General features: G+C 52.6%; 1 protein-coding gene across 8 annotated transcripts in view; it reads left to right on the plus strand.

The window, feature by feature from the left end:
• Positions 1-18,924, plus strand: part of ATP2B2 (ATPase plasma membrane Ca2+ transporting 2) — a gene marked incomplete at both ends in the record, with an annotated part of 88,141 nt that overhangs the window by 46,911 nt on the left and 22,306 nt on the right. For 7 of the 8 annotated variants that reach the window (XM_084247930.1, XM_084247933.1, XM_084247929.1 and 4 more), the window contains 4 exons: positions 447-661; positions 4,753-4,995; positions 15,951-16,192; positions 17,054-17,288. In XM_084247930.1, the coding sequence (XP_084104056.1) occupies positions 447-661; positions 4,753-4,995; positions 15,951-16,192; positions 17,054-17,288 (935 nt within the window). The remainder of the gene's footprint in view (positions 1-446; positions 662-4,752; positions 4,996-15,950; positions 16,193-17,053; positions 17,289-18,924) is intronic. The other variant, XM_084247936.1, reaches the window with a different exon arrangement.

The raw sequence follows: 18,924 nt of genomic DNA on the forward strand, positions 1-18,924 counted from the left end.
CCCCTCATCATCTCAGCTTCCCCTTTCTTACTGTGGCCCTGGTTCCTGGAGTTAGAACCACTGCATGGCTGCACACGGCAGTGCCCAAATGGTGTGTGTCCAATGAATGAGTAAATGATACATGGTTATCATGGGAGAACTCTGTGCCAGCCATGCTGACTGCCTCACCTGGCCCTCAGCGCATACGAACACCTATTTGTGTCGGGCACCATCCTGGACCTGCCCGAACTCCACCCTCACAAAACCACATGGAGTCAACACGCATCCCCCTTGTCCGAGGGGAAAGCTGAGGCTCCGTGAGGATCAAGGACTTGCCCCCAGACTCCGAGCAAGGGAGTCAGGCTTCGAGTGGGGTCTGCTTGACCCCAGAGGCCCAGGGGCCGAGTCCACACCTGGCTCCTGGCCCAGGAGCCCCCCTAAGCACGCCTCCCGCCCACCCTTTGCAGGCCTGGTGATGTCAGCCATCACGGTGATCATCCTGGTGCTCTACTTCACCGTGGACACCTTCGTGGTCAACAAGAAGCCGTGGCTGCCCGAGTGCACGCCCGTGTACGTGCAGTACTTCGTCAAGTTCTTCATCATCGGCGTGACGGTGCTGGTGGTCGCCGTGCCCGAGGGCCTCCCTCTGGCCGTCACCATCTCGCTGGCCTACTCGGTGAAGGTGAGGAGGGGGGCGCAGGGCTGGCCGGCTGGTGCTCTTGATAGTGGCCGCCCCCGGTGGGGACTAAGGGGTGGTCATCGGGGTAGTGCTGGGATGCCAAGAAGATCGCAGGGGAAGGGAGTGGACACATGGGGGTTCAGAGTCAGAGACATGCAGAAACCCCAAACTCACACACTTTCAAGGAGCACAGGTGCTGCCGCCTCTGTGCAGCCCAGCCTGGGTCGCCTGGCAGACACGGGCCCAGTGCTGCAGACCTTTGCTTCTTCTCAAAAGAAGTCAGAGATCTTAACATCTGCTCTCCTGACTGTTAAACACTGACACTCACCCCAGCCTCGAAACTGAAGTGCAGCCGTGCTCACGCAGGCCAAGCCCATCCTGCCCCCGGCTGTGGGCACACGTCTGGCCCCACAGCCCCACGGTGGCCTCGAACTTATGCATGTGCTTGGCTGAGCTCAGGAGGTGCTCCTAAAGTTTGGAAGAGGTAACTCTAAACAAAAAGGGTGCAGGATTTTATGGAAGTCACCTCTTCTGAAGAGACTGCAAAGCAATTCAGTGAGGGGCTGGGTGTTGGGGGTCTCCTGAGGGCAGAGCTCCAGCCCCCCTGCACCCAGGCCTGGGGCCATATGCAGAGCCCAACGCAGGGCTGGGCCGGCTGGCGTCTCCATGGGACAACGCTCATCTGACCCTCTTGGGGACGCTACAGGCCTGGTCTCCCCACAGGTGCTCACACCCTGGGCTCGTTCCTTGTCCCAGGCCCCATGGCGACCCCGCCTCCTCAGAGGGCAGGGCCCACACTCCCGGTTCCCAGAGCCCAGTGCCAGAGTGTCTCTGCAAAGGCAGACGTCTAGGCACTTTACGGACCAGGCGGCTCTGAGGCCTCAGCAGAGTTGCCGGAGGGCACCGGGAGCGTCACTTTCCAGGCTGGAATTTGGGCTGGGCTCTCTGATGTAATTTCAGACAGAAAAGAGATCCCCGGGTGGGTGCCAGAAAGTGGCAGCTCTGTGTAAAGGATATGGCCCTTATCGGCTCCTTGTTTTAGGGTTCTCGAAGAAACTCCATCCCACAAAGCAAAGCCCTAACAGGTCGCAACACGATGCTCAGGGCTCGGGGCTGAGACGGTGGTTCTTGGAAGCCCCCACAGCTTCGGCACCCTCACAGCTGCCCAGCCGAGCCTGGGGCCTCCTGGAAGGTAGCCCTGAGCTGGTTTAAGGGAGCGACACACATTTCAGGCCCCAGGCCCTCTGCGGTTTGCACCTGACACCTGGCCCCTTCAGCCGTCTTAGGTGCTGCTACTCCTGCAGTCACTTGGCAGACTCAGCACAGCACCCAGACTCAGCTGAGCCAGCAAACTCTCCCCTCCCTGAGTTGGGACCTACCCCCAGCCCCGGGAGCCGCCAGCCACAGTGTGGAGATGCCACATGGGGGTTTTAAATCTAGTAGCCAAAAAAAAAGAAAAAGAAAAAGGTTAAATTAACTTTAATTATAGTTATTAAATTATTAATAGTAATATAACTATTAATTTATTGATTTTTATGTTAATTTAATAATATAATTTACTTAAACAGCTACTATGTACAAATTATTATGAAGCCACCATGGAATCCATGGTGAGATCGTTTACATTTTTTTTCAAATGTCCTCACACTCACCATATTCCTTGTGCTCACAGCACATTTCACGTCAGTCCGGCCATATTTCGACTTCAGTGCCACACGTGGCTCCCCTACCTGACCCAGACACTTGGACTCCAGCAGTGGACCCTCTTCACAGTACAGATGGGCAGGGGTCCCGATGGAATGATCTAGGCTGTGAGGGTTAAAAACTGGGTTCAAATTCCAGCTTTGATCCTGGTCGAGTCACTTTGCCTTGGTGTCCTCGATTGCCAGAATGGATTCCAGAATCCCCGCAGACTTCATGGGACTCTTATTACCTCAGTCAAGGAAATAAGTGCAGGAGGACTCCTTGCAAACCGAAATGTGTTACAGATTCAAATTGCTGGTGCTCGCTTATTCAACATACATTTATTATTCTGGCGAGCACGGGTTGCAGTAGGAGAAACTGCAATGGCGTGTAATCTTGTGGTAGTCATTTTGTCGCTAATACGGACAGCTATTAAAATTATTCTGATACACGGGCCTCCCAGGTGGCGCAGCGGTTGAGCGCTGGGTTGCGAAGCTGCCCGCGGCTGCAGCGCCGGTTCGATCCCCGGCTGCTCCCCGGCCACCAGAGGAGGGTCCCGCATGGCACGCAGACCTCTCCTGCCGCCCGCTGCTCCCCTCAGCAGTGTACTTCGGTCCTTCTGCCTGCTCTGCTCCCCGCTCTGGCTCTGGTGAATTCTCTCACCCTCCCGCGCTTCTGACTGTACCCAGTGCATGTATAAACAAAACAAACAAACAAAATAAATAAATAAATGAAAAAAAAAATGCCTCTATAAAAAAAAAAATTATTCTGATACACTTCTTTTTTGCCCTTGTTTTACGGAGTTATACTGAGAAGCAAGAGTAAAGGAAATCAATTTCCTAGGCACAGGCCACGTCTGATTCAGCTGATACCAATGTTTCACATCCCTCCTGGCCGGACAGGGTCTCGCTGTAAGGAGACCCTGCATTGAAAGTGGTGGTTCCTTGAGAATGACTTTATTTCCAATACTTGCTTGAGAGTCTGGAAGAAGTTAGGTTGGCGAGCTGGGAAGAGAGAAAAGGAGGTATATACAAGAAAGTAATAGGGATACTAGAGTCCATTCTTGCTATAACTTTTACAAGAAAGGATGTTGCTACAGAAGATGTAGCAGTTCTGGATGGTAGTTATGACTGATTTGTTATCCTTTTTTTTTTTTTTATTAAAAGAGGAATCCCTTCTCTTTTTTTTTTAAGATTGATTTATTTATGTATACAAGCACTGGGTACAGTCAGAAGCGCGGGAGGGTGAGAGAATTCACCAGAGCCAGAGCGGGGAGCAGAGCAGGCAGAAGGACCGAAGTACACTGCTGAGGGGAGCAGCGGGCGGCAGGAGAGGTCTGCGCGCCATGTGGGACCCTCCTCCGGTGGCCGGGGAGCAGCCGGGGATCGAACCGGCGCTGCAGAGGCTGCGGGCAGCTTCGCAACCCAGCGCTCAACCGCTGCGCCACCGGGGAGGCCCTGATTTGTTTTCTTTTTTAAAAAGAAAAGTTAATTCATTCATTTTTAATTTTCTGTGTATCCATACTTAGAGGAAGGGTGTCCTTTTTATTATACAAGTGACAATATGTCCGTTGCCAGTAAATAGAATCTACAGATATTTAAAGGATGTCAATTAAAAATCTGTAATTCTCCCACCCCAGTACAATGACGTTAATAGTTTTATGTTTTTTCAGACACCTCCCTATGTCTTTGAGCACATATATATTCTAAATGTATTTACTTTTGGTAAAATCAAAAACCAGTCACCAGTGAAAAATGCTACATTTGAGAAAATCCATAACCAAATAAGGAATGGTTCTTTATATTAGGCTTATAATTAGGTCAAGTATAGTGCTAGGTAAAATACTCAGGTTTATTAATAGGTTATATTTAATTTAATTAATTAGTTAAAATAAGGCTTGCTAAAAAATCAAGATGAGAAAGTTGTAACTACTCTCTCAGAAATAACATTTCTTCTTGCTGTTGTGATATACAATTCAATAGTTTTACTAAGTCCTCATAATAATAAATAATTTTTAATAAAAAGTAACTGGATTAGAAAAATAAAATAAGGCTTGCTAATAATAGGTCAAATAGGTTAGATCTTAAGAGAAAAATATTTGAAGTAATCAAAGGACACAGCCTTAATTTATCATCCTTTTCTCTGTTTTTTCATAAGAAAATAGATTGCTTCTGTAATCCAAATTAATAGAGAAAATTAATCAGCTCTTTTAAATGACTCCGTAAGAGAAGGAAGAGGCTGCACACGCAAGGGGCCCAGATATCAAAGGCTGCGGCGACCAGCACCCCGTGCTCGTGCGGGAAGCAAAGGGAGCAGGGTTCAGTTCTGCCTCATCCGCCACATTCTACTCCCAGACAGCCCCACCCAGGCCCCTCTCCTCACTGTCACCCTCTCTCCTGCCCTCTCCCCAGAAAATGATGAAGGACAATAACCTGGTCCGCCACCTGGACGCCTGTGAGACCATGGGCAATGCCACGGCCATCTGCTCGGACAAGACGGGCACGCTGACCACCAACCGCATGACAGTGGTGCAGGCCTACGTCGGCGACACCCACTACAAGGAGATCCCCGACCCCAGCTCCATCAACGCCAAGACCATGGAGCTACTGGTCAACGCCATCGCCATCAACAGCGCCTACACCACCAAGATTCTGGTAAGCGGCGCGGCCTCTGCCGTGGGGAGCAGTGGCCCCGGGGTGACGCCAGAGCCCTGTGAGTAAATATATCCTACTGATATATTTTGGGGTGATCAGAAAATAAGCACCTTAGCATCTTGCTTCCTTTTCACTGCTATCATGTTAGTATGACAAAAAAAAAATATTTTTTTATTCCAAGCTGCTCCTAAACTTATTGATCCAAAACAAAACTGTGCATTTAGCTCACAACTCGGCAAGTCAGCAGTTCCACCTGGGCTCAGCTGGATGGTTCTTCTGTTCTGGGTGGGGCTCCCCCATGCATCTTTGTATCTTCGCATCTTCGGTGGATCAGGATGACCTAGTGTGGCCTCTTCTCAGTGGCTCATCCCTGCTCTTTGTAGCCCTGCCTTCTCCAGCAGACTAGTCTGGGTTTGTTATTCACATCGTCACTTTGCCACATTCTGTTGGCCAAAGTGAGTGTCCTCCCAGATTCAGGGAGGGGGGATCTCAACTCTATCTCGTGAGGGGAGGAACTGCAGTCACAATGCAAAGGGCAAGGATTCGGAGAGGGGACTACTAACCACCAATGATGTGCTCTTAGTAATCATAGTGGTACTAGTAGGTCTTTAAAAATAATTTTTTAAAGATTTATATATTTATGCATACAAGAGCTGGGGCACAGGCCAGATATGCAGGTGGTGAGAGGCTTCACCAGAGACAGAGTGGGGAACAGAACAGGCAGACTGACTGAAATACACTGCTGAGGGGAGCAGAGGGCGAATCAGGAGAGGTCTGCCGCGCCATGTGGGTAGCTCCCTGGCCGGCCGGGGATCAAACTCGTGCTACAGAGGCTGCAGATTGCTTCATAGTGCGGTGCTTAACCCCTTGCGCCACCAGGGAGGCCCTAAAATTTTTTTTAATTATAATAATTTTTACTCCTCCAATGTGCACATACACCCACCCTCCACCAAGCCACCCCTGCCAGTGCCCTATCTACTCCCTCCCCCACCTTCTTTTCCCTCCCCCCACACCTTCTGGTAGCCAGTAAATTTTTTCACTCAGGTCCAAGATTTGCTGAATTTTTCCAGTGTATGCTTTTTATTATTTTTGTTCATAGGTCAGTGAAACTCCCCAACATCTGTCTCTCACTTTCGGGCTTGCGTCACTCAGCATCGTCACCACAAAGTCCATCCATTTCATCCCCAAAGGCACGATCTCACCTTTTTCAGTAGCTAGTAGTATTCCACTGCGTGCACACGCCACAGTTTCTTGCTCTGTCCGCCTGTCAGGGGACGCTTGGGCTGTTTCCCCTCCTGGGTGACTGGGCAGCAGGGCTGTGATGCGGGAGGATGTACGTCTTTTCATGCTAGAGTTTTCCTCTTTGGGGGTAAAAGCCCGGCAGAGGCGTCGCTGGATCCTGTGGGGTTTGCATTTTTATTCTCCTCCGATATCTCCATGTGTTTCCCAAGAAGGCGGCACCAGCCTGCATCCCGGCCACTGATGGCCGAGTCTCCCTTTTCCCCACCTCCTCCCAGCACAAGCTGTTTCCATTCTTCTTGCTCCAGGCCGCTCTCCAGGGGTGAGGCGGAACCTCATTGTGGTTTTTGCATTTCCCTTATAATCAGTGACGCGGAGCAGTTTCCCTGTGTCCGTGGGCCGCCTGAGTGTCTTCCTTAGAAAAATGTCTGCTGAGGTCTTTAGCCCATTTTTTTTTATTGGGTTGTCTGGTTTTTGTTGTTGGATTGTGTAAGTACTTCCAACATTGGGGTCTTAGCCCCTTGTCAGGCGTGTGGCATTACTAGTTTCAGTAGGGACAGCTCCCAGACTGCTGTCTGGGCGCAGCTACATGGCGCCGCAACCCCTACTTGCTTAGAAGCACAGGTTGCCCTTTCGTAATTAACCAGCGCCCGGCTGGTTGTCCATCCTGGGGGCAATTGGCGCTCCAGGCTCGGTGCAGGGCTCAGCGGCAGCTTGAGCACCTGGGTGAGCCAGTGTGCCCACCTTCCTTCCAGCTGTGCCCGAGCCCTGCCCTCGGCCTCGCCCGTGGAGCCAGCGCCAACCTTCAGGATCTGTTGCTTGTGGGAGCTGCCTGCACCTTCATGGGAACAGAGGAGAGCATGAGTCAGCAGTGAGGGCCCTGGGCTGCTGGGGGGGGAGGCAACTTCTGCCTCCAGACTCTGGGGCTGCACGACCGCACACGGCGCCCGGGGCTGCGAGCGCGACAACAGGGAAAAGTGGGTCGGAGGAGCGTGCAGAAGGGAGAGCACCCTGGGGTGATGGCAGAACCGAGGATGTTTCTGTCTTCTCCGCCCTTCCCCCGCCCCAATTTGGGTATCAAGGGAGATCGGCCTCCCTAAAATAGCCCAGCTGCTCTTAATGATCTCAGCCTGCAGAGGTGGCGGAGCAGAGCGCGAACGGGTGATTCCCACCGCAGGCTTCAGGCTCCGGGGGCGGCCGCGTGGGCAGAGCCCCGCGAGGTGGGCTTGGGTGGAGACGTGTGTTATGCAATTACAGTCAAAAGGAGCTCTGGGCTCTGCCAGGAGGCCTCCGGGAACCGCTCCGCCGTGGTAAGTCTCAATCGGGCAGCGTTTCACAGCACCAGTGGCAAAGCGGAAATCTCATGTTCAGATGCTGGTTGCCGAGGCGCTACCCAGGTAGTAGTAGGGCGGCATCCGTCGGCCCACCTGGGGAGAAGGTGTAGCTGCTGAGCCTGGAGAGCGCTCGGGCCTGGAATCTGGGCTCCTTGGTTTACAGTCAGGCCAAGTCACTAAGCTCTGGGGCACCAAGCGTTCCCGGTGTGCCCCTGTCTGTGTCTTAAACCGGCACCCCAGGGCCCCCCTGCTTCTCTTTCTGGGTCTCTCCTGGAAGGGCCGTCGCCACAGGGCTGTCCTTGCTGGGCACGAAGAGACAGCAGAGCCCATTGTGACTGGCAGTGGTTCAAGCGGGCACTCTGGAGCCAGACAGCCAGGCTCAACTCCTCACTAGCTGTGTGAATGTGAACAAGGTACTTAACCGCTCTGTGCCTTGTTTCCTGGGGGAAATGATCGGATTGTTGCAGGGATACAGTGAGTTCGTGGAAACTGCTTAGCACAATGCAGGATGTGTATTTGGCACTCAGTGTGATTAGTGTTGTCCTGCTACTCAGCATTAAATCAGCCACTGAGAGGGGTGCTATGTGTAGCCATGCAGAGGCATCGGGGCTGGAGAGGGGAAGGTCTTGCCCAAAGTCATAGCCAACTAGTGGCAGAGCCCGCGGAGCGCTTTCCTGCAGCCAGCTGCTGAGCAGGGCATCAGAACCAGGCCTCGGCCCTGAAAGCTACCCTGCAGCACCCTGAGTCCCTAGGGCCCGGGGAAGAAGGCCCGGCATCCAGAGGGTCTGTCCACAGCGGGGACCTGCCCTGTGGCGCCATGGAGCCCTTGGGGTCTGCACTTCCTAGGCCCAGAGGAGTGGCAGGGGCGCTGTGGAGGCAGGAATGAGACAGTGCAGGTTTTCTCAGATCCAGCAGACCGGGTCAAGGAGGAGTCAGAGTCCTCAGTGGTTTTTTGCAGGTCTTTTATTGGGGTTTACCAGGTACACAGCAGGCAGGGGTGCTGGGGGGCCCGGAGGCTGGCAGGCCTCCCAGCCCCCAGCAAGTCTTCACTCTATCTGGGCTCTCCGGCCTTCTCTGCTTCTCTCTCGACTTTTGTTCCTCGGCTTCTTGGCTTCTGCTGCTTCTCTTTTGGCTTCTGCTGGCATCCCCATGATGGCCCTCTTAAAAGCCCAGTCTCAGCCCAGGTGAATCCCATCTACCTAGGCCCACACCCTACTCTAGGTGCCCGCCATCAGGCATGCATTCAGGACCGCAAGGATCCATCATCCATCCTGATGGTGGGAGGGCAGAAAAGCCTGACATTTTTCCTTACCCTACAGGTGCTCTGTCCACAGCAGTTCAGCCACCCTACAAGCCAGACCGCGGGATACCCTAACCTCTGCAGGAGGGGACAGGTCAGGGAAGGCAATGGGTGATGGGAGAGAAGGCTGGGAGGGCTCAGGGGAGCAGGGTGGGAGCATATAAGCCCTTACAGGCTTTCTGCTCGCTGTGTACAGAAGCACCCAGGTAGGGATGGATGGGCAGGAGGGGGTTAGAGCAACCAGAGGGAGCCTAGCCTCAAGGCCTGCCCCAGCCCTTGGGAGGCTGGCAGATGCTTTCACATTCCACTCTGATTTCTAATCATTAGGAACTAAATTCACCCTCTGAGGGACTCTACGTGAATCATCTCTTAGTCAGAATTTGCTTCCGTGCCTCAGAAATCCTGGCTTCCACACACCCTGCGCTCTGACCCTTTGACCATAGGGACGGTTGCCAGCTCCTCCCTGCGCCCTGTGGCTCTCACTCCATGGCCTGGCCACAGCTCAGCGCAGGGGGTGCCTACCTCGCACCTCCAGGCGCTGGGCTTTCTTGGGGAACTCTCTCCCTTTCTGCCCACATTTATTCTGCACCCAAACCCCTCCGCCCAAGCAGACTTTAGTTTTATGTCTCACGAGACCTCTTTCAAAGGGAGTTGACACTACCGTTGGCACGTGAGTCATTAACTGGGCACGGCCCTGCCGAGCTGACCTGGTGGGAGTCTGCGGCATCTTTCTGTAGCATAAACCACAGTGAGAAAAGTGGAGCCCCTGAAGAGCTTCTGGGGAGGGAGCGAGAAGGATGGCCCAGTCGGATCATTTTCCTGAATTAATAAGCCAGTCACCACCTAGCTGGAAACCCCAGGTCCACAGTATGCCTCATTCCCAAACTGAGGTGCCCAGCTAGTCAGGCACCCCCAAAGGCAGGAAGGATCTGCTTGCTTTTATTTCCATACATCGTAGAACTGGCAGGTACAGGGAGGAGCTGAGGAGAAGTGAGGAGGTGGGGAGCAGGACAAGCCTTGAGCTCAGATCTCCTGGTCCCAAATTCCGGACTCAATCTAATATTCGAACAAGCCTCACCGTCCCCCTGAGCAAACCCCACCCTGAGACTGGGCTGTGATCATGATGGGAGGCGTGGAAGGCTCTGGAATCTGCAGGGCATTAGGATGAGGCTGTGGGAAAGGGGTGTCCTTCTGACATGTGAAATGGCAGGGACTTCATGCTGAGTTCAGTATGTCTTGGTTGTTGGAAACACCATCTCTGGGAGAAGAACTTAAAGCAAATAACCCCAGGTAGGGAATTCAGATTGTTTAACAAAGCATATCACTGTTATCCCTGCCTCACACCCATGCACTCTGCATACCCACACACATGCACAGCTCACAGTACATAGCTCACACCATAATCACACACCATACCCAAAAATACACACCGCTCATATATCCCACACATTGCATCCACACCACACACACTATAATTGCACACAACACACACACAAGAACACACACCACACTTGCACACCACACGCATGGTCTCTCTCTCTCTCTCACACACACACACACACACAATGTATTGGTTGGCTTGGGGAGATCCCCTGGAAGTTAACCTGCCAGGAAAGTGTCTCCCCAAGGGGTTCAGCCCCTTCCAGCCTATCAGCCGACCTTCTGCCTTTGCAGACCTGACATGATGTGCAGATGGCTCTGCCACCTCTCGCGCCTCAGGAGCCCCGAGGCCAAGCTCTCAGGGAGGCAGGGTCTAGATGACCCTTCTGAAGCTCAAAACACTGACAAAATTCCATCTCCTCTGGCCTGTTGTTGACAGCTGACCACACACGCACACATGCACACGCACACACAGAGTATGTTTATTCATTGGTTTCCTCACCGTGGGAGGCAGAAATGAGCAAGACAGACCCCATGGACTCAACGCATCACCTTAACAGTGGTCTCCAGTGCTAGTGAAGATGCAGGGCTGCAGGGTAGAAGCTGTGGCTTGGTCCCCGAACATGTATGGCCTCTAATTGGAGTGATAACAACCCACTTCCCAGAGAGGCTGAGGGCCCAGTGAGCTGACCCACCTGAGGAGCCAACTGGGGTGGTGAACAGAGGCCCCAGAAAGTGGTCCCTGCTGCTGCCCTCACAGCCACTGTTGTTCATCCACAATGGGGAGGCTTCACGGCCAAGACCGCTCCAAGGGCCGAGAATAAGTGGGCTAGGCTGCCAGAGATAGCCAGGCAGCAGGAAATGGTTTCCTAACACGCTTTTAAAAACACCATCACATGGCAGTTGCTGCAGTAATTTACCACGCTCTGGTTGTCACATTGTTTGGAGGCATTTCTTGGGTTTTTTTTTTAAATTGTGATAAAATACACTACAGAGAGGTACCATCCTGACTGTTGTTTAGAGCAGTTTGGTGGCATAAAGCACATGCACACTGTTGTCAAACCATCACCATTACCATCCCAGAATTTTGCACCTTCCCAACTGCTACTCTGTCCACATTAAACACCAATCCTCATTACCCTCCCCCAGGCCTGACACCCCCATTCTACTTTCTGTTTTTATAAATTTGACTATTTTGTGTGCATCATATTAATGGAATCACACACTGTCCCTTTGTGTCTGGTTTTTTTCATATATCGAATGAACCTCAAGTGTCATCCACATTTTAGCATCAGGATATCCTTCCTTTTTCAAGGCTGAATAATATTCCATTGTATGCATATCTCGCATTTTATTTATTCAATAATCCATTGACAGACATTTGAGTTGCTTCCATCTTTTGGCAATTGTGAAAAATGCTGCTGTGAACACAGGACACAAATATCTTTTCAAGTCCTGCTATCAATTTGGGGGGGCATATACCCAGAAAAGGAATTGCTAGATCACATGATAGATCTGTATTTTATTTTTTGAGAAACTGTCACACTGTTTCCCACCATGGCTGCACCACTTTACATTCCCACCAGCAGTGTAGAGGGTTCCAATTTCTCCACCTCCTCCCCAACACTTGCTATTTTGGGTTTTGTTTTTTATAATAGCCAGCCTAATGGGTGTGAAGTGGTGCATGCTAGCTTAGTCTTTTTAAATCTCATATTTGCAGATGTTATTTATAAGTTGCACCTCTTCAAGCCAGCGTTCCTTAGCTCTGGGCACACCCCAGCATCTCAAAACAAGAGCACGAATTGTCCTCTCTCAGTGCACCTGTGGCTGCACCCGGCACTCTCAAAGGGCTGACCACCCACACCGGGAAATGGGCTGAATGCAGCTCAGCATGGGGCATCAGGGGGCTGAGGGGTGGCCCCAGCCCTGCCCCTCCACGGGTCTGAGACCAGAGGCCAGTCCTTCCCTCCTGGGCCTATTTCCCGTCCATCAAAACCAGAATAATATCAGTGCCTTGACTCCTGACAAATTGGAGCCCTGGAGCTAAAAGGCTCTTGCTCTGGCTATAGCAATAGCAAAATCTCTGGGTTTGTCAAGATTGAAAAAGCCCAAAGAAAAAAGGGGCGGGCCCCTGCTTCTTAGTAATGCACGTAGGCGATTTCAGAGTCAAGTTCATGGGAACAAATTGAATTACGGAGGAGGCAGCTCTGCCACTTGCAGCCATGGATTGTCTGAAATCCTTTTAGAGGAAAATTAAAATATTTCACCGAGGGTAATAAAATGCCGGGTGTTTTGCAGGCATAACTGCTCAGCTCTCTTAGGCAAATAAGTAATTAGGCGCTTTTATTTAAGTCCTCCATGTCGTCATTTTCTTTCATTAGTGAAGGGGGGAAAAACTGTTGTGGAAAATACATAAAATTCTGGAAATCACCAGAAGGTTAATTATAAAATTGTAAAAAATAATATAATAAAAAGTAAATAAATGGGTAGATTCTGCAAGCACAATAAAGCAGCATACTGTGGAGACAAAGAGAAGTACTTAGAATTTATTCTCCCAAATGTCCCAAAGGGGAAGAATTGCAAAGATTCCTTTGCTTCCAGATAAAATGCCCCCAGGGACCTTGGGAGTGGGGGTCCTGACAAGCCCCAGATACTACACACGTGGCCAGGCCTGGCAAGGGAGGCTGAGGGTATTTCGAGCCTAATTCCCCACCAGTGGACCCCAGAACCACATGCTGAGGGACTGTGTGTGAGTCTGCTTTGCTCCCCCCTCCCTCACCATGATCCACTTGAAGGAAAGGGTTGATTCTTCTCCCAGCTGGAGATCAACTGCTCCCTCTTACAGATGGGGAAACCGAGGGCTTAGCCTCTTGGCTCTGCCCTTCCCCTGGCCACCTAAGCCTCAGGACTACGGAGTTATGGATGCCCATGATCCTGGGGCTCGGGCTGGCTCCTGGAGGAGCAGACCAGGAGCATGTCCAGTGGCTGTCCAGTCCCCTGCAGAACCAACTCATGCAGAACCTCTTGGAGTGTCCCCCCCTTCTTGGTCCTGCTGCTCTTTGGAGATATGTGCAAACCCGGCCTGAGACCCAGAAGAGCCACTCAGAGGGTGACATTCATGTTCATGGGTGTTTATCCCTCATCAGCACCCCTCTAGGGTTTGGGTTTATCTGTGGTGGCTTTTACCCCTCCCAAAGCCACCCCCACCTGAGTCACATACCAGCTTTACCAAGTGGTACTGGTGTGCCTGTGTCTGCGGCATGCGTGGGAGGCATGTTTATTTGCAAATAGGAACTTCCACAGCTCTGGCCAATCACCGCACAGCGTTCATATGAATGCATCTTGTGCTCACCTGTTAATCTGTGCCTCCCCCACCAGAAGGGTCTACACTGAGCTATCCAGCAAACAGTAAGTGCCAACTGTGTGCCGGGGCCCAAGAACCCAGAGCAGGCCAGAACCCTTGAAACAATTTTCAAAGACAAAGAGATAATTGAGCAGGTCCTGAAAGCTATATAAAAGCTATGAAAAAGAAGGCGTTTTCCTGGCAGGGAAAGGGAGGGAGCAGGAGGGTGAAGGCAGAGACAAGAAACAGCTCGTGTTGAGCAGTGCTGGAGGAGGCGCGAGGTGCCAGCGAGATGGTCAGGACTGCACCAACCAGGGCTTGTGGTTCATGCAGCCCAGCGTCTGGCAGAGGGCCAGCCCTTAGCAGGTGATGGAGGGCTTGAATGAGCAGAGAGAGGGAGGGGGAGTTGCAGGGGAATGCAAAAATGCACTGTGGCTTGTTCATAGAACAGAGTCTATAGAGCAGTTTATTTATTTTTTTAAGATTTATTTATTCATTTATACAAGCACTGGGTACAGTCAGAAGCGCGGGAGGGTGAGAGAATTCACCAAGGCCAGAGCAGGGAGCAGAGCAGGCAGAAGGACCGAAGCACACTGCTGAGGGGAGCAGTGGGCATGGCAGGAGAGGTCTACGCGCCATGCGGGACCATCCTCCGGTGGCCGGGGAGCAGCCGGGGATCGAACCGGCGCTGCAGAGGCTGCGGGCAGCTTCGCAACCCAGAGCTCAACCGCTGCGCCACCGGGGAGGCCCTCTTTAGAGCAGTTTAAAAGGAACAAATCAGTGTTATAAACACAGATAATTCCCACAACGTTAATGTTTTATGAGTAAAGCAAGTTATAGAATTCATAGTCTTCTCACATGAGGTCGTCAACAGGCAAGCCATTACAGCACTACATTCAGACACACCAACTTAGGTTAAACTCCATGAAATGGCCCATGTTTGACCACATTGACATGCAAAAAAGAGTAGTTCCATTTGGTTCAGCTCAAATTGAGATCCCAAGGGACGTTCCATCCACGCCATGGAATACTACTCAGCTATGTAAAAGGAATCAGCTCTTGACACGTGCAGCAACTTGCCTGGACCTCAAGGGAGTTGGATGGAGTTGAAAGAATCCCATCTCCAAAAGTTGCTTACTGTATGGTCCCATTGAGAAGGCGTGCAGAGTTAAGGAGATGGGGAGCAGGTAAGTGGTTGCCAGGAACAGGGAGGGGCAGGGAGGTAACTGCAGCTCTTAAAGGGACCTTAGTCATGAAGTGTTGTGCTTTTTGGTTGTGGTCACGAGAATTCACGTTCAAAGCCATTGCATAGAACTCAACACACACACACACACATGCACACACACAGGGGAGACATGTAAAACCTGTGATATCTGAAGGTGGCGGGTTTGACTTAACACTGTTATGCCGCAGTCATACAAGACGTGAGCATGAAGCAGGTGGGAGGGAGAGCACACCACATCTCTCTGTGACATTTCTTACTGGCTGTGAATCTAGAACTACCTCAAAAGGAAAGTGAACACACAAAAGAAAACAAAAACCCAGCAATTCTAACCCAGCTTGATCTCTATATGTATTTTATTTCTAAGTTTTGGAGAAGACTTATACTACTAATGTGTACTTCATTCCATGTATACAGATAGAGAGATTAAAGATAGGAGACACCAAAATGGGGGTGGGGGAGTTAAGACACACAGAGGAGAATGGTTAATGACAAATTAAAGGCAGAAGTTTTTTCTGGGCCAAGGGGTGGTTTATGCAAATAGAGAGGGATGCCCAGGGAGGTTCAATTTTATCTGTCAGGTTTTCCTTCTTAAAAAAAAAACTCTGGAACAAATCTGGCACAATGCTAACTTCCACCAAGCTGGGTGGTTGGTGCACAGCTGTTTCTTTCATTATTCTCCATTGCGTTTTTTTAATTATTTTAATTTTTTTAAGATTTATTTATTCATGCATACAAGAGCTGGGGTACAGGCCAGAGATGCAGGGGGTGGGAAATGATTCACCAGAGACAGAGCGGGGAGCAGAACAGGCAGACTGATGAAACACACTGCTGAGGGGCGCAGCGGGGAGACAGGAGAGGTCTGTTGCGCCATGTGGGTAGCTCCCTTGCCGGGGATCGAACTCATGCTGCAGAGGCTGCATAGTGCTGTACTTAACCCCTGCGCCAGCAGGGAGGCTCTCCATTGTGTTTTTATATTTGAAATGATTTAAAGTTTTAAAAGCTGGTCTTGCTTACCCCCTTTTGTCCGGGGCCAGGATTGGGTCTGGGAGGAAGAGGCCTGAGGGTGGCACCAGCCCTGCCCACCCCCAGACGGCCCGGAGCAGCCGCTGTGAGCCTGCCCTGCTCTCTCCACAGCCCCCCGAGAAGGAGGGAGCCCTGCCCCGGCAGGTGGGTAACAAGACCGAGTGCGGCCTGCTGGGCTTTGTGCTGGACTTGAAGCAGGACTACGAGCCTGTGCGCACCCAGATGCCCGAGGAGAAGCTGTACAAGGTGTACACCTTCAACTCCGTGCGCAAGTCCATGAGCACCGTCATCAAGCTGCCGGACGAGAGCTTCCGCATGTACAGCAAGGGCGCCTCCGAGATCGTGCTCAAGAAGTAAGCAAGGGGCCCCAGGCCAGGAGGGTGCGGGTCCCGCCTGCGGCAGGGCCTGGGAGTGCCTGGGCTGTCGGTACGGGTTGCGGGGGGGGGGGGGGGGGGTGTCCTGAGGGCATTCCACAGCAAGATGTGGGGCCTCTGCCCGGTGCTTCTTCTCCTAAAAATGTCTGCTCAGTCCTCTCTCTCCTCCTCCCTCGGTCACTGGATCCCTGAAAGTTCTGCCCATTATCATGCTTAGATCTCTCTTACTGCACGTCCCTTGGCAGAGCTGGTTCATTGTTGCTGCTGTTCTCTGGCTCCAGGTGCCGAAAGAAGCCTAGAGAACTGAGCAAACCCCTTGCCCTCTCTAGGCCTCAGTTTCCCCACCAGTGCCTTGAGGGGACTGGTCGACTCCAGGCATTCTCAACCCTGGTAACACAATGAAATCACTCTGGGGTGCCTTTAAAGCACCTGCGGGAGTCCTTGACTCACCCCAGACTAACTGAATTGGAAGCTCGGATGGGGCTGGCACATGGGGGTATAGTCGGGGCTCCCCAAGCCAGTCCAATGTGCAAGTAGAGTCAGGAACCGTCAGCTTAGGTTCTTTGCCCTTTGAAAACCATCTTAGCCATGGATCTGTTTCTTCAGATGAAATCTTGGGAATCTAAAACAGATGAAATAGCTCTGCCCTTCTGCGTGATTTCTCCTTGGCTTGCCCTGGTTTCTGCCCTCTCTGGGGCCCGGCCAGCCCTTCAGCATTATGAAAATGGCCTGAATGGGCCCTGGGTAGCCAGTCATGGCCAGCCAAGCATCGCCGGGCAGGGGAGGGCGGCTCCAACCAGTCAGGCTGCACCTGACCTAGTTCCCCCCCATCGTCCCCAGGTGCTGCAAAATCCTCAATGGGGCAGGTGAGCCCCGGGTCTTCCGGCCCCGCGACCGTGACGAGATGGTGAAGAAGGTGATCGAGCCCATGGCCTGCGACGGGCTGCGGACCATCTGCGTGGCGTATAGAGACTTCCCCAGCAGCCCCGAGCCCGACTGGGACAACGAGAATGACATCCTCAGTGACCTCACCTGTATCTGTGTGGTGGGCATCGAGGACCCTGTGCGGCCCGAGGTAGGCCCCGGGGCCAGCAGGCTGGGAGCAGGGCAAGGTGGGCCCAGCCTACAGGGACCTGATGCCAGTCACCCCCGTTTCTCTGAGCCTCGGGCTCCCCGCAATGCCTGCAGGTCTTCTCTTTACCCAGTCCAGATTCATGAGGTCAGCGCAGGCCACACTCCCTGAGGTCAAGCGGGTGGCAGGTGATGCTTGCCTTGGGGACCACCTGGAGCCCTCCGCCCAGCCCCTCCAGGCTTCCTGCCCTCACTGCCACCCCAGGCACAGGTGTGGATGCTGCCCTGCCTTAAGAGCCTCCTGCTCCATGGGAGCCAGGATGGCCTGTAACAAACCCACAGCCTAGATTCTAGGGTCCCTGCAGAGGAGTCGCCAAGGTAAGGCTACACCTGACCTAGTTCCCCCCCATCGACCCCAGGTGCTGCAAAATCCTCAGTGGGGCAGGTGAGCCCCGGTGACTGAGCTCAGGAAAGCTCCTTTGGTATCCTCGTTGGCATTTAGTGCTCTGCAGCCCAGGTGTAGTTCAGCAAACCTGCCTTGTGACTTTACGCTGACCATGGCTGACAGCCTGCCTTTATCAGGTCTCCTGGGGAAGCAGCTAGAAAGTTCACTGGAAGGCAGATAACTATGAGAAGGGAAGGGGTGATGGCACGCCCCCAATACTTGAGGGAGGTGACGCACAAGTGCACCTCATGGGGCGCTCAGCTCACAATAGGTCTTCAGAGAGACCTACCAAGGAGAAGGCCGAGAATCTGGTGCTGGGGATTTGTAGGGTCAGGAGAAGTGAGACCTGTCTGGCCTGATGGCTGCCAAGCCAGAGGGAGGCTGTGGGAAGAGAGAGCCGTCTGGCCTCTCCGAGCACCTCTGTGGGCAGGCAGAATGGGTGAACTCAGGACAGGAGGCAAAGAACACCAGGGGCCGGTCCACACCCCTGCCAGGACACAGCTGCTGGACCCAGACCTGATTTCCGGTCAGGCCTGGCCAGGTCCAGATTGGCCCTGGCTGTGGCTTTCAGTCACCGTGCCCCTTGGGCTCACTGCTCCACGAGGGTAACTTGTGTTGCCCACTTGTCCTGAAGTCATTTTCTGGGAGCTGCTGGCCCATCCCTGCTCCTAGCGGCACCTCCAGTTGAAGCCATTCCTGGCCCTGTTGTGGTGAGATCCTGCATCTCAAAGACCAAGTGAACCTGGAAGGTCACAGTCATGTGCTTTCATGTTAGGCAGCAAGGAAAGAGGTCAAGAGTGTGAGGCCAGCGTCAGACAGACCTGGGACCCTGACCCCAGCATCCCTGGCTGTGTGACCTTCAGCCACTTACATAACCTCTCTGAGCCTCTGCTTCCTCCTCTGTCGGCTGGGGATCATAAATGTATCTTCAGACACCCACATCAGACCTCACACAAGCGAGCCCCGGCAGAGTGCCCAGCACAAGGTGGGTGACCCACAAATGTGGGTCCTCTACCCAGTAGATCTGTTACTCTGAATCGAGTAATAGCCCCTAACGCAAACCCGGCTGCAGAGAGCTCTGAGGTTGTTCATGGAATGGATGAGCGAGAACAGGAGTGGATGAGAAGTTGAACCCTGGTCTTCCAGCCCATGCCCGGGGCCCTTCACTCACGTGTGTGCACGCACACACACGCCC

This window comes from Talpa europaea (genome assembly GCF_964194135.1).
Source record: "Talpa europaea genome assembly, chromosome: 11".
Taxonomy (NCBI): domain Eukaryota; kingdom Metazoa; phylum Chordata; class Mammalia; order Eulipotyphla; family Talpidae; genus Talpa; species Talpa europaea.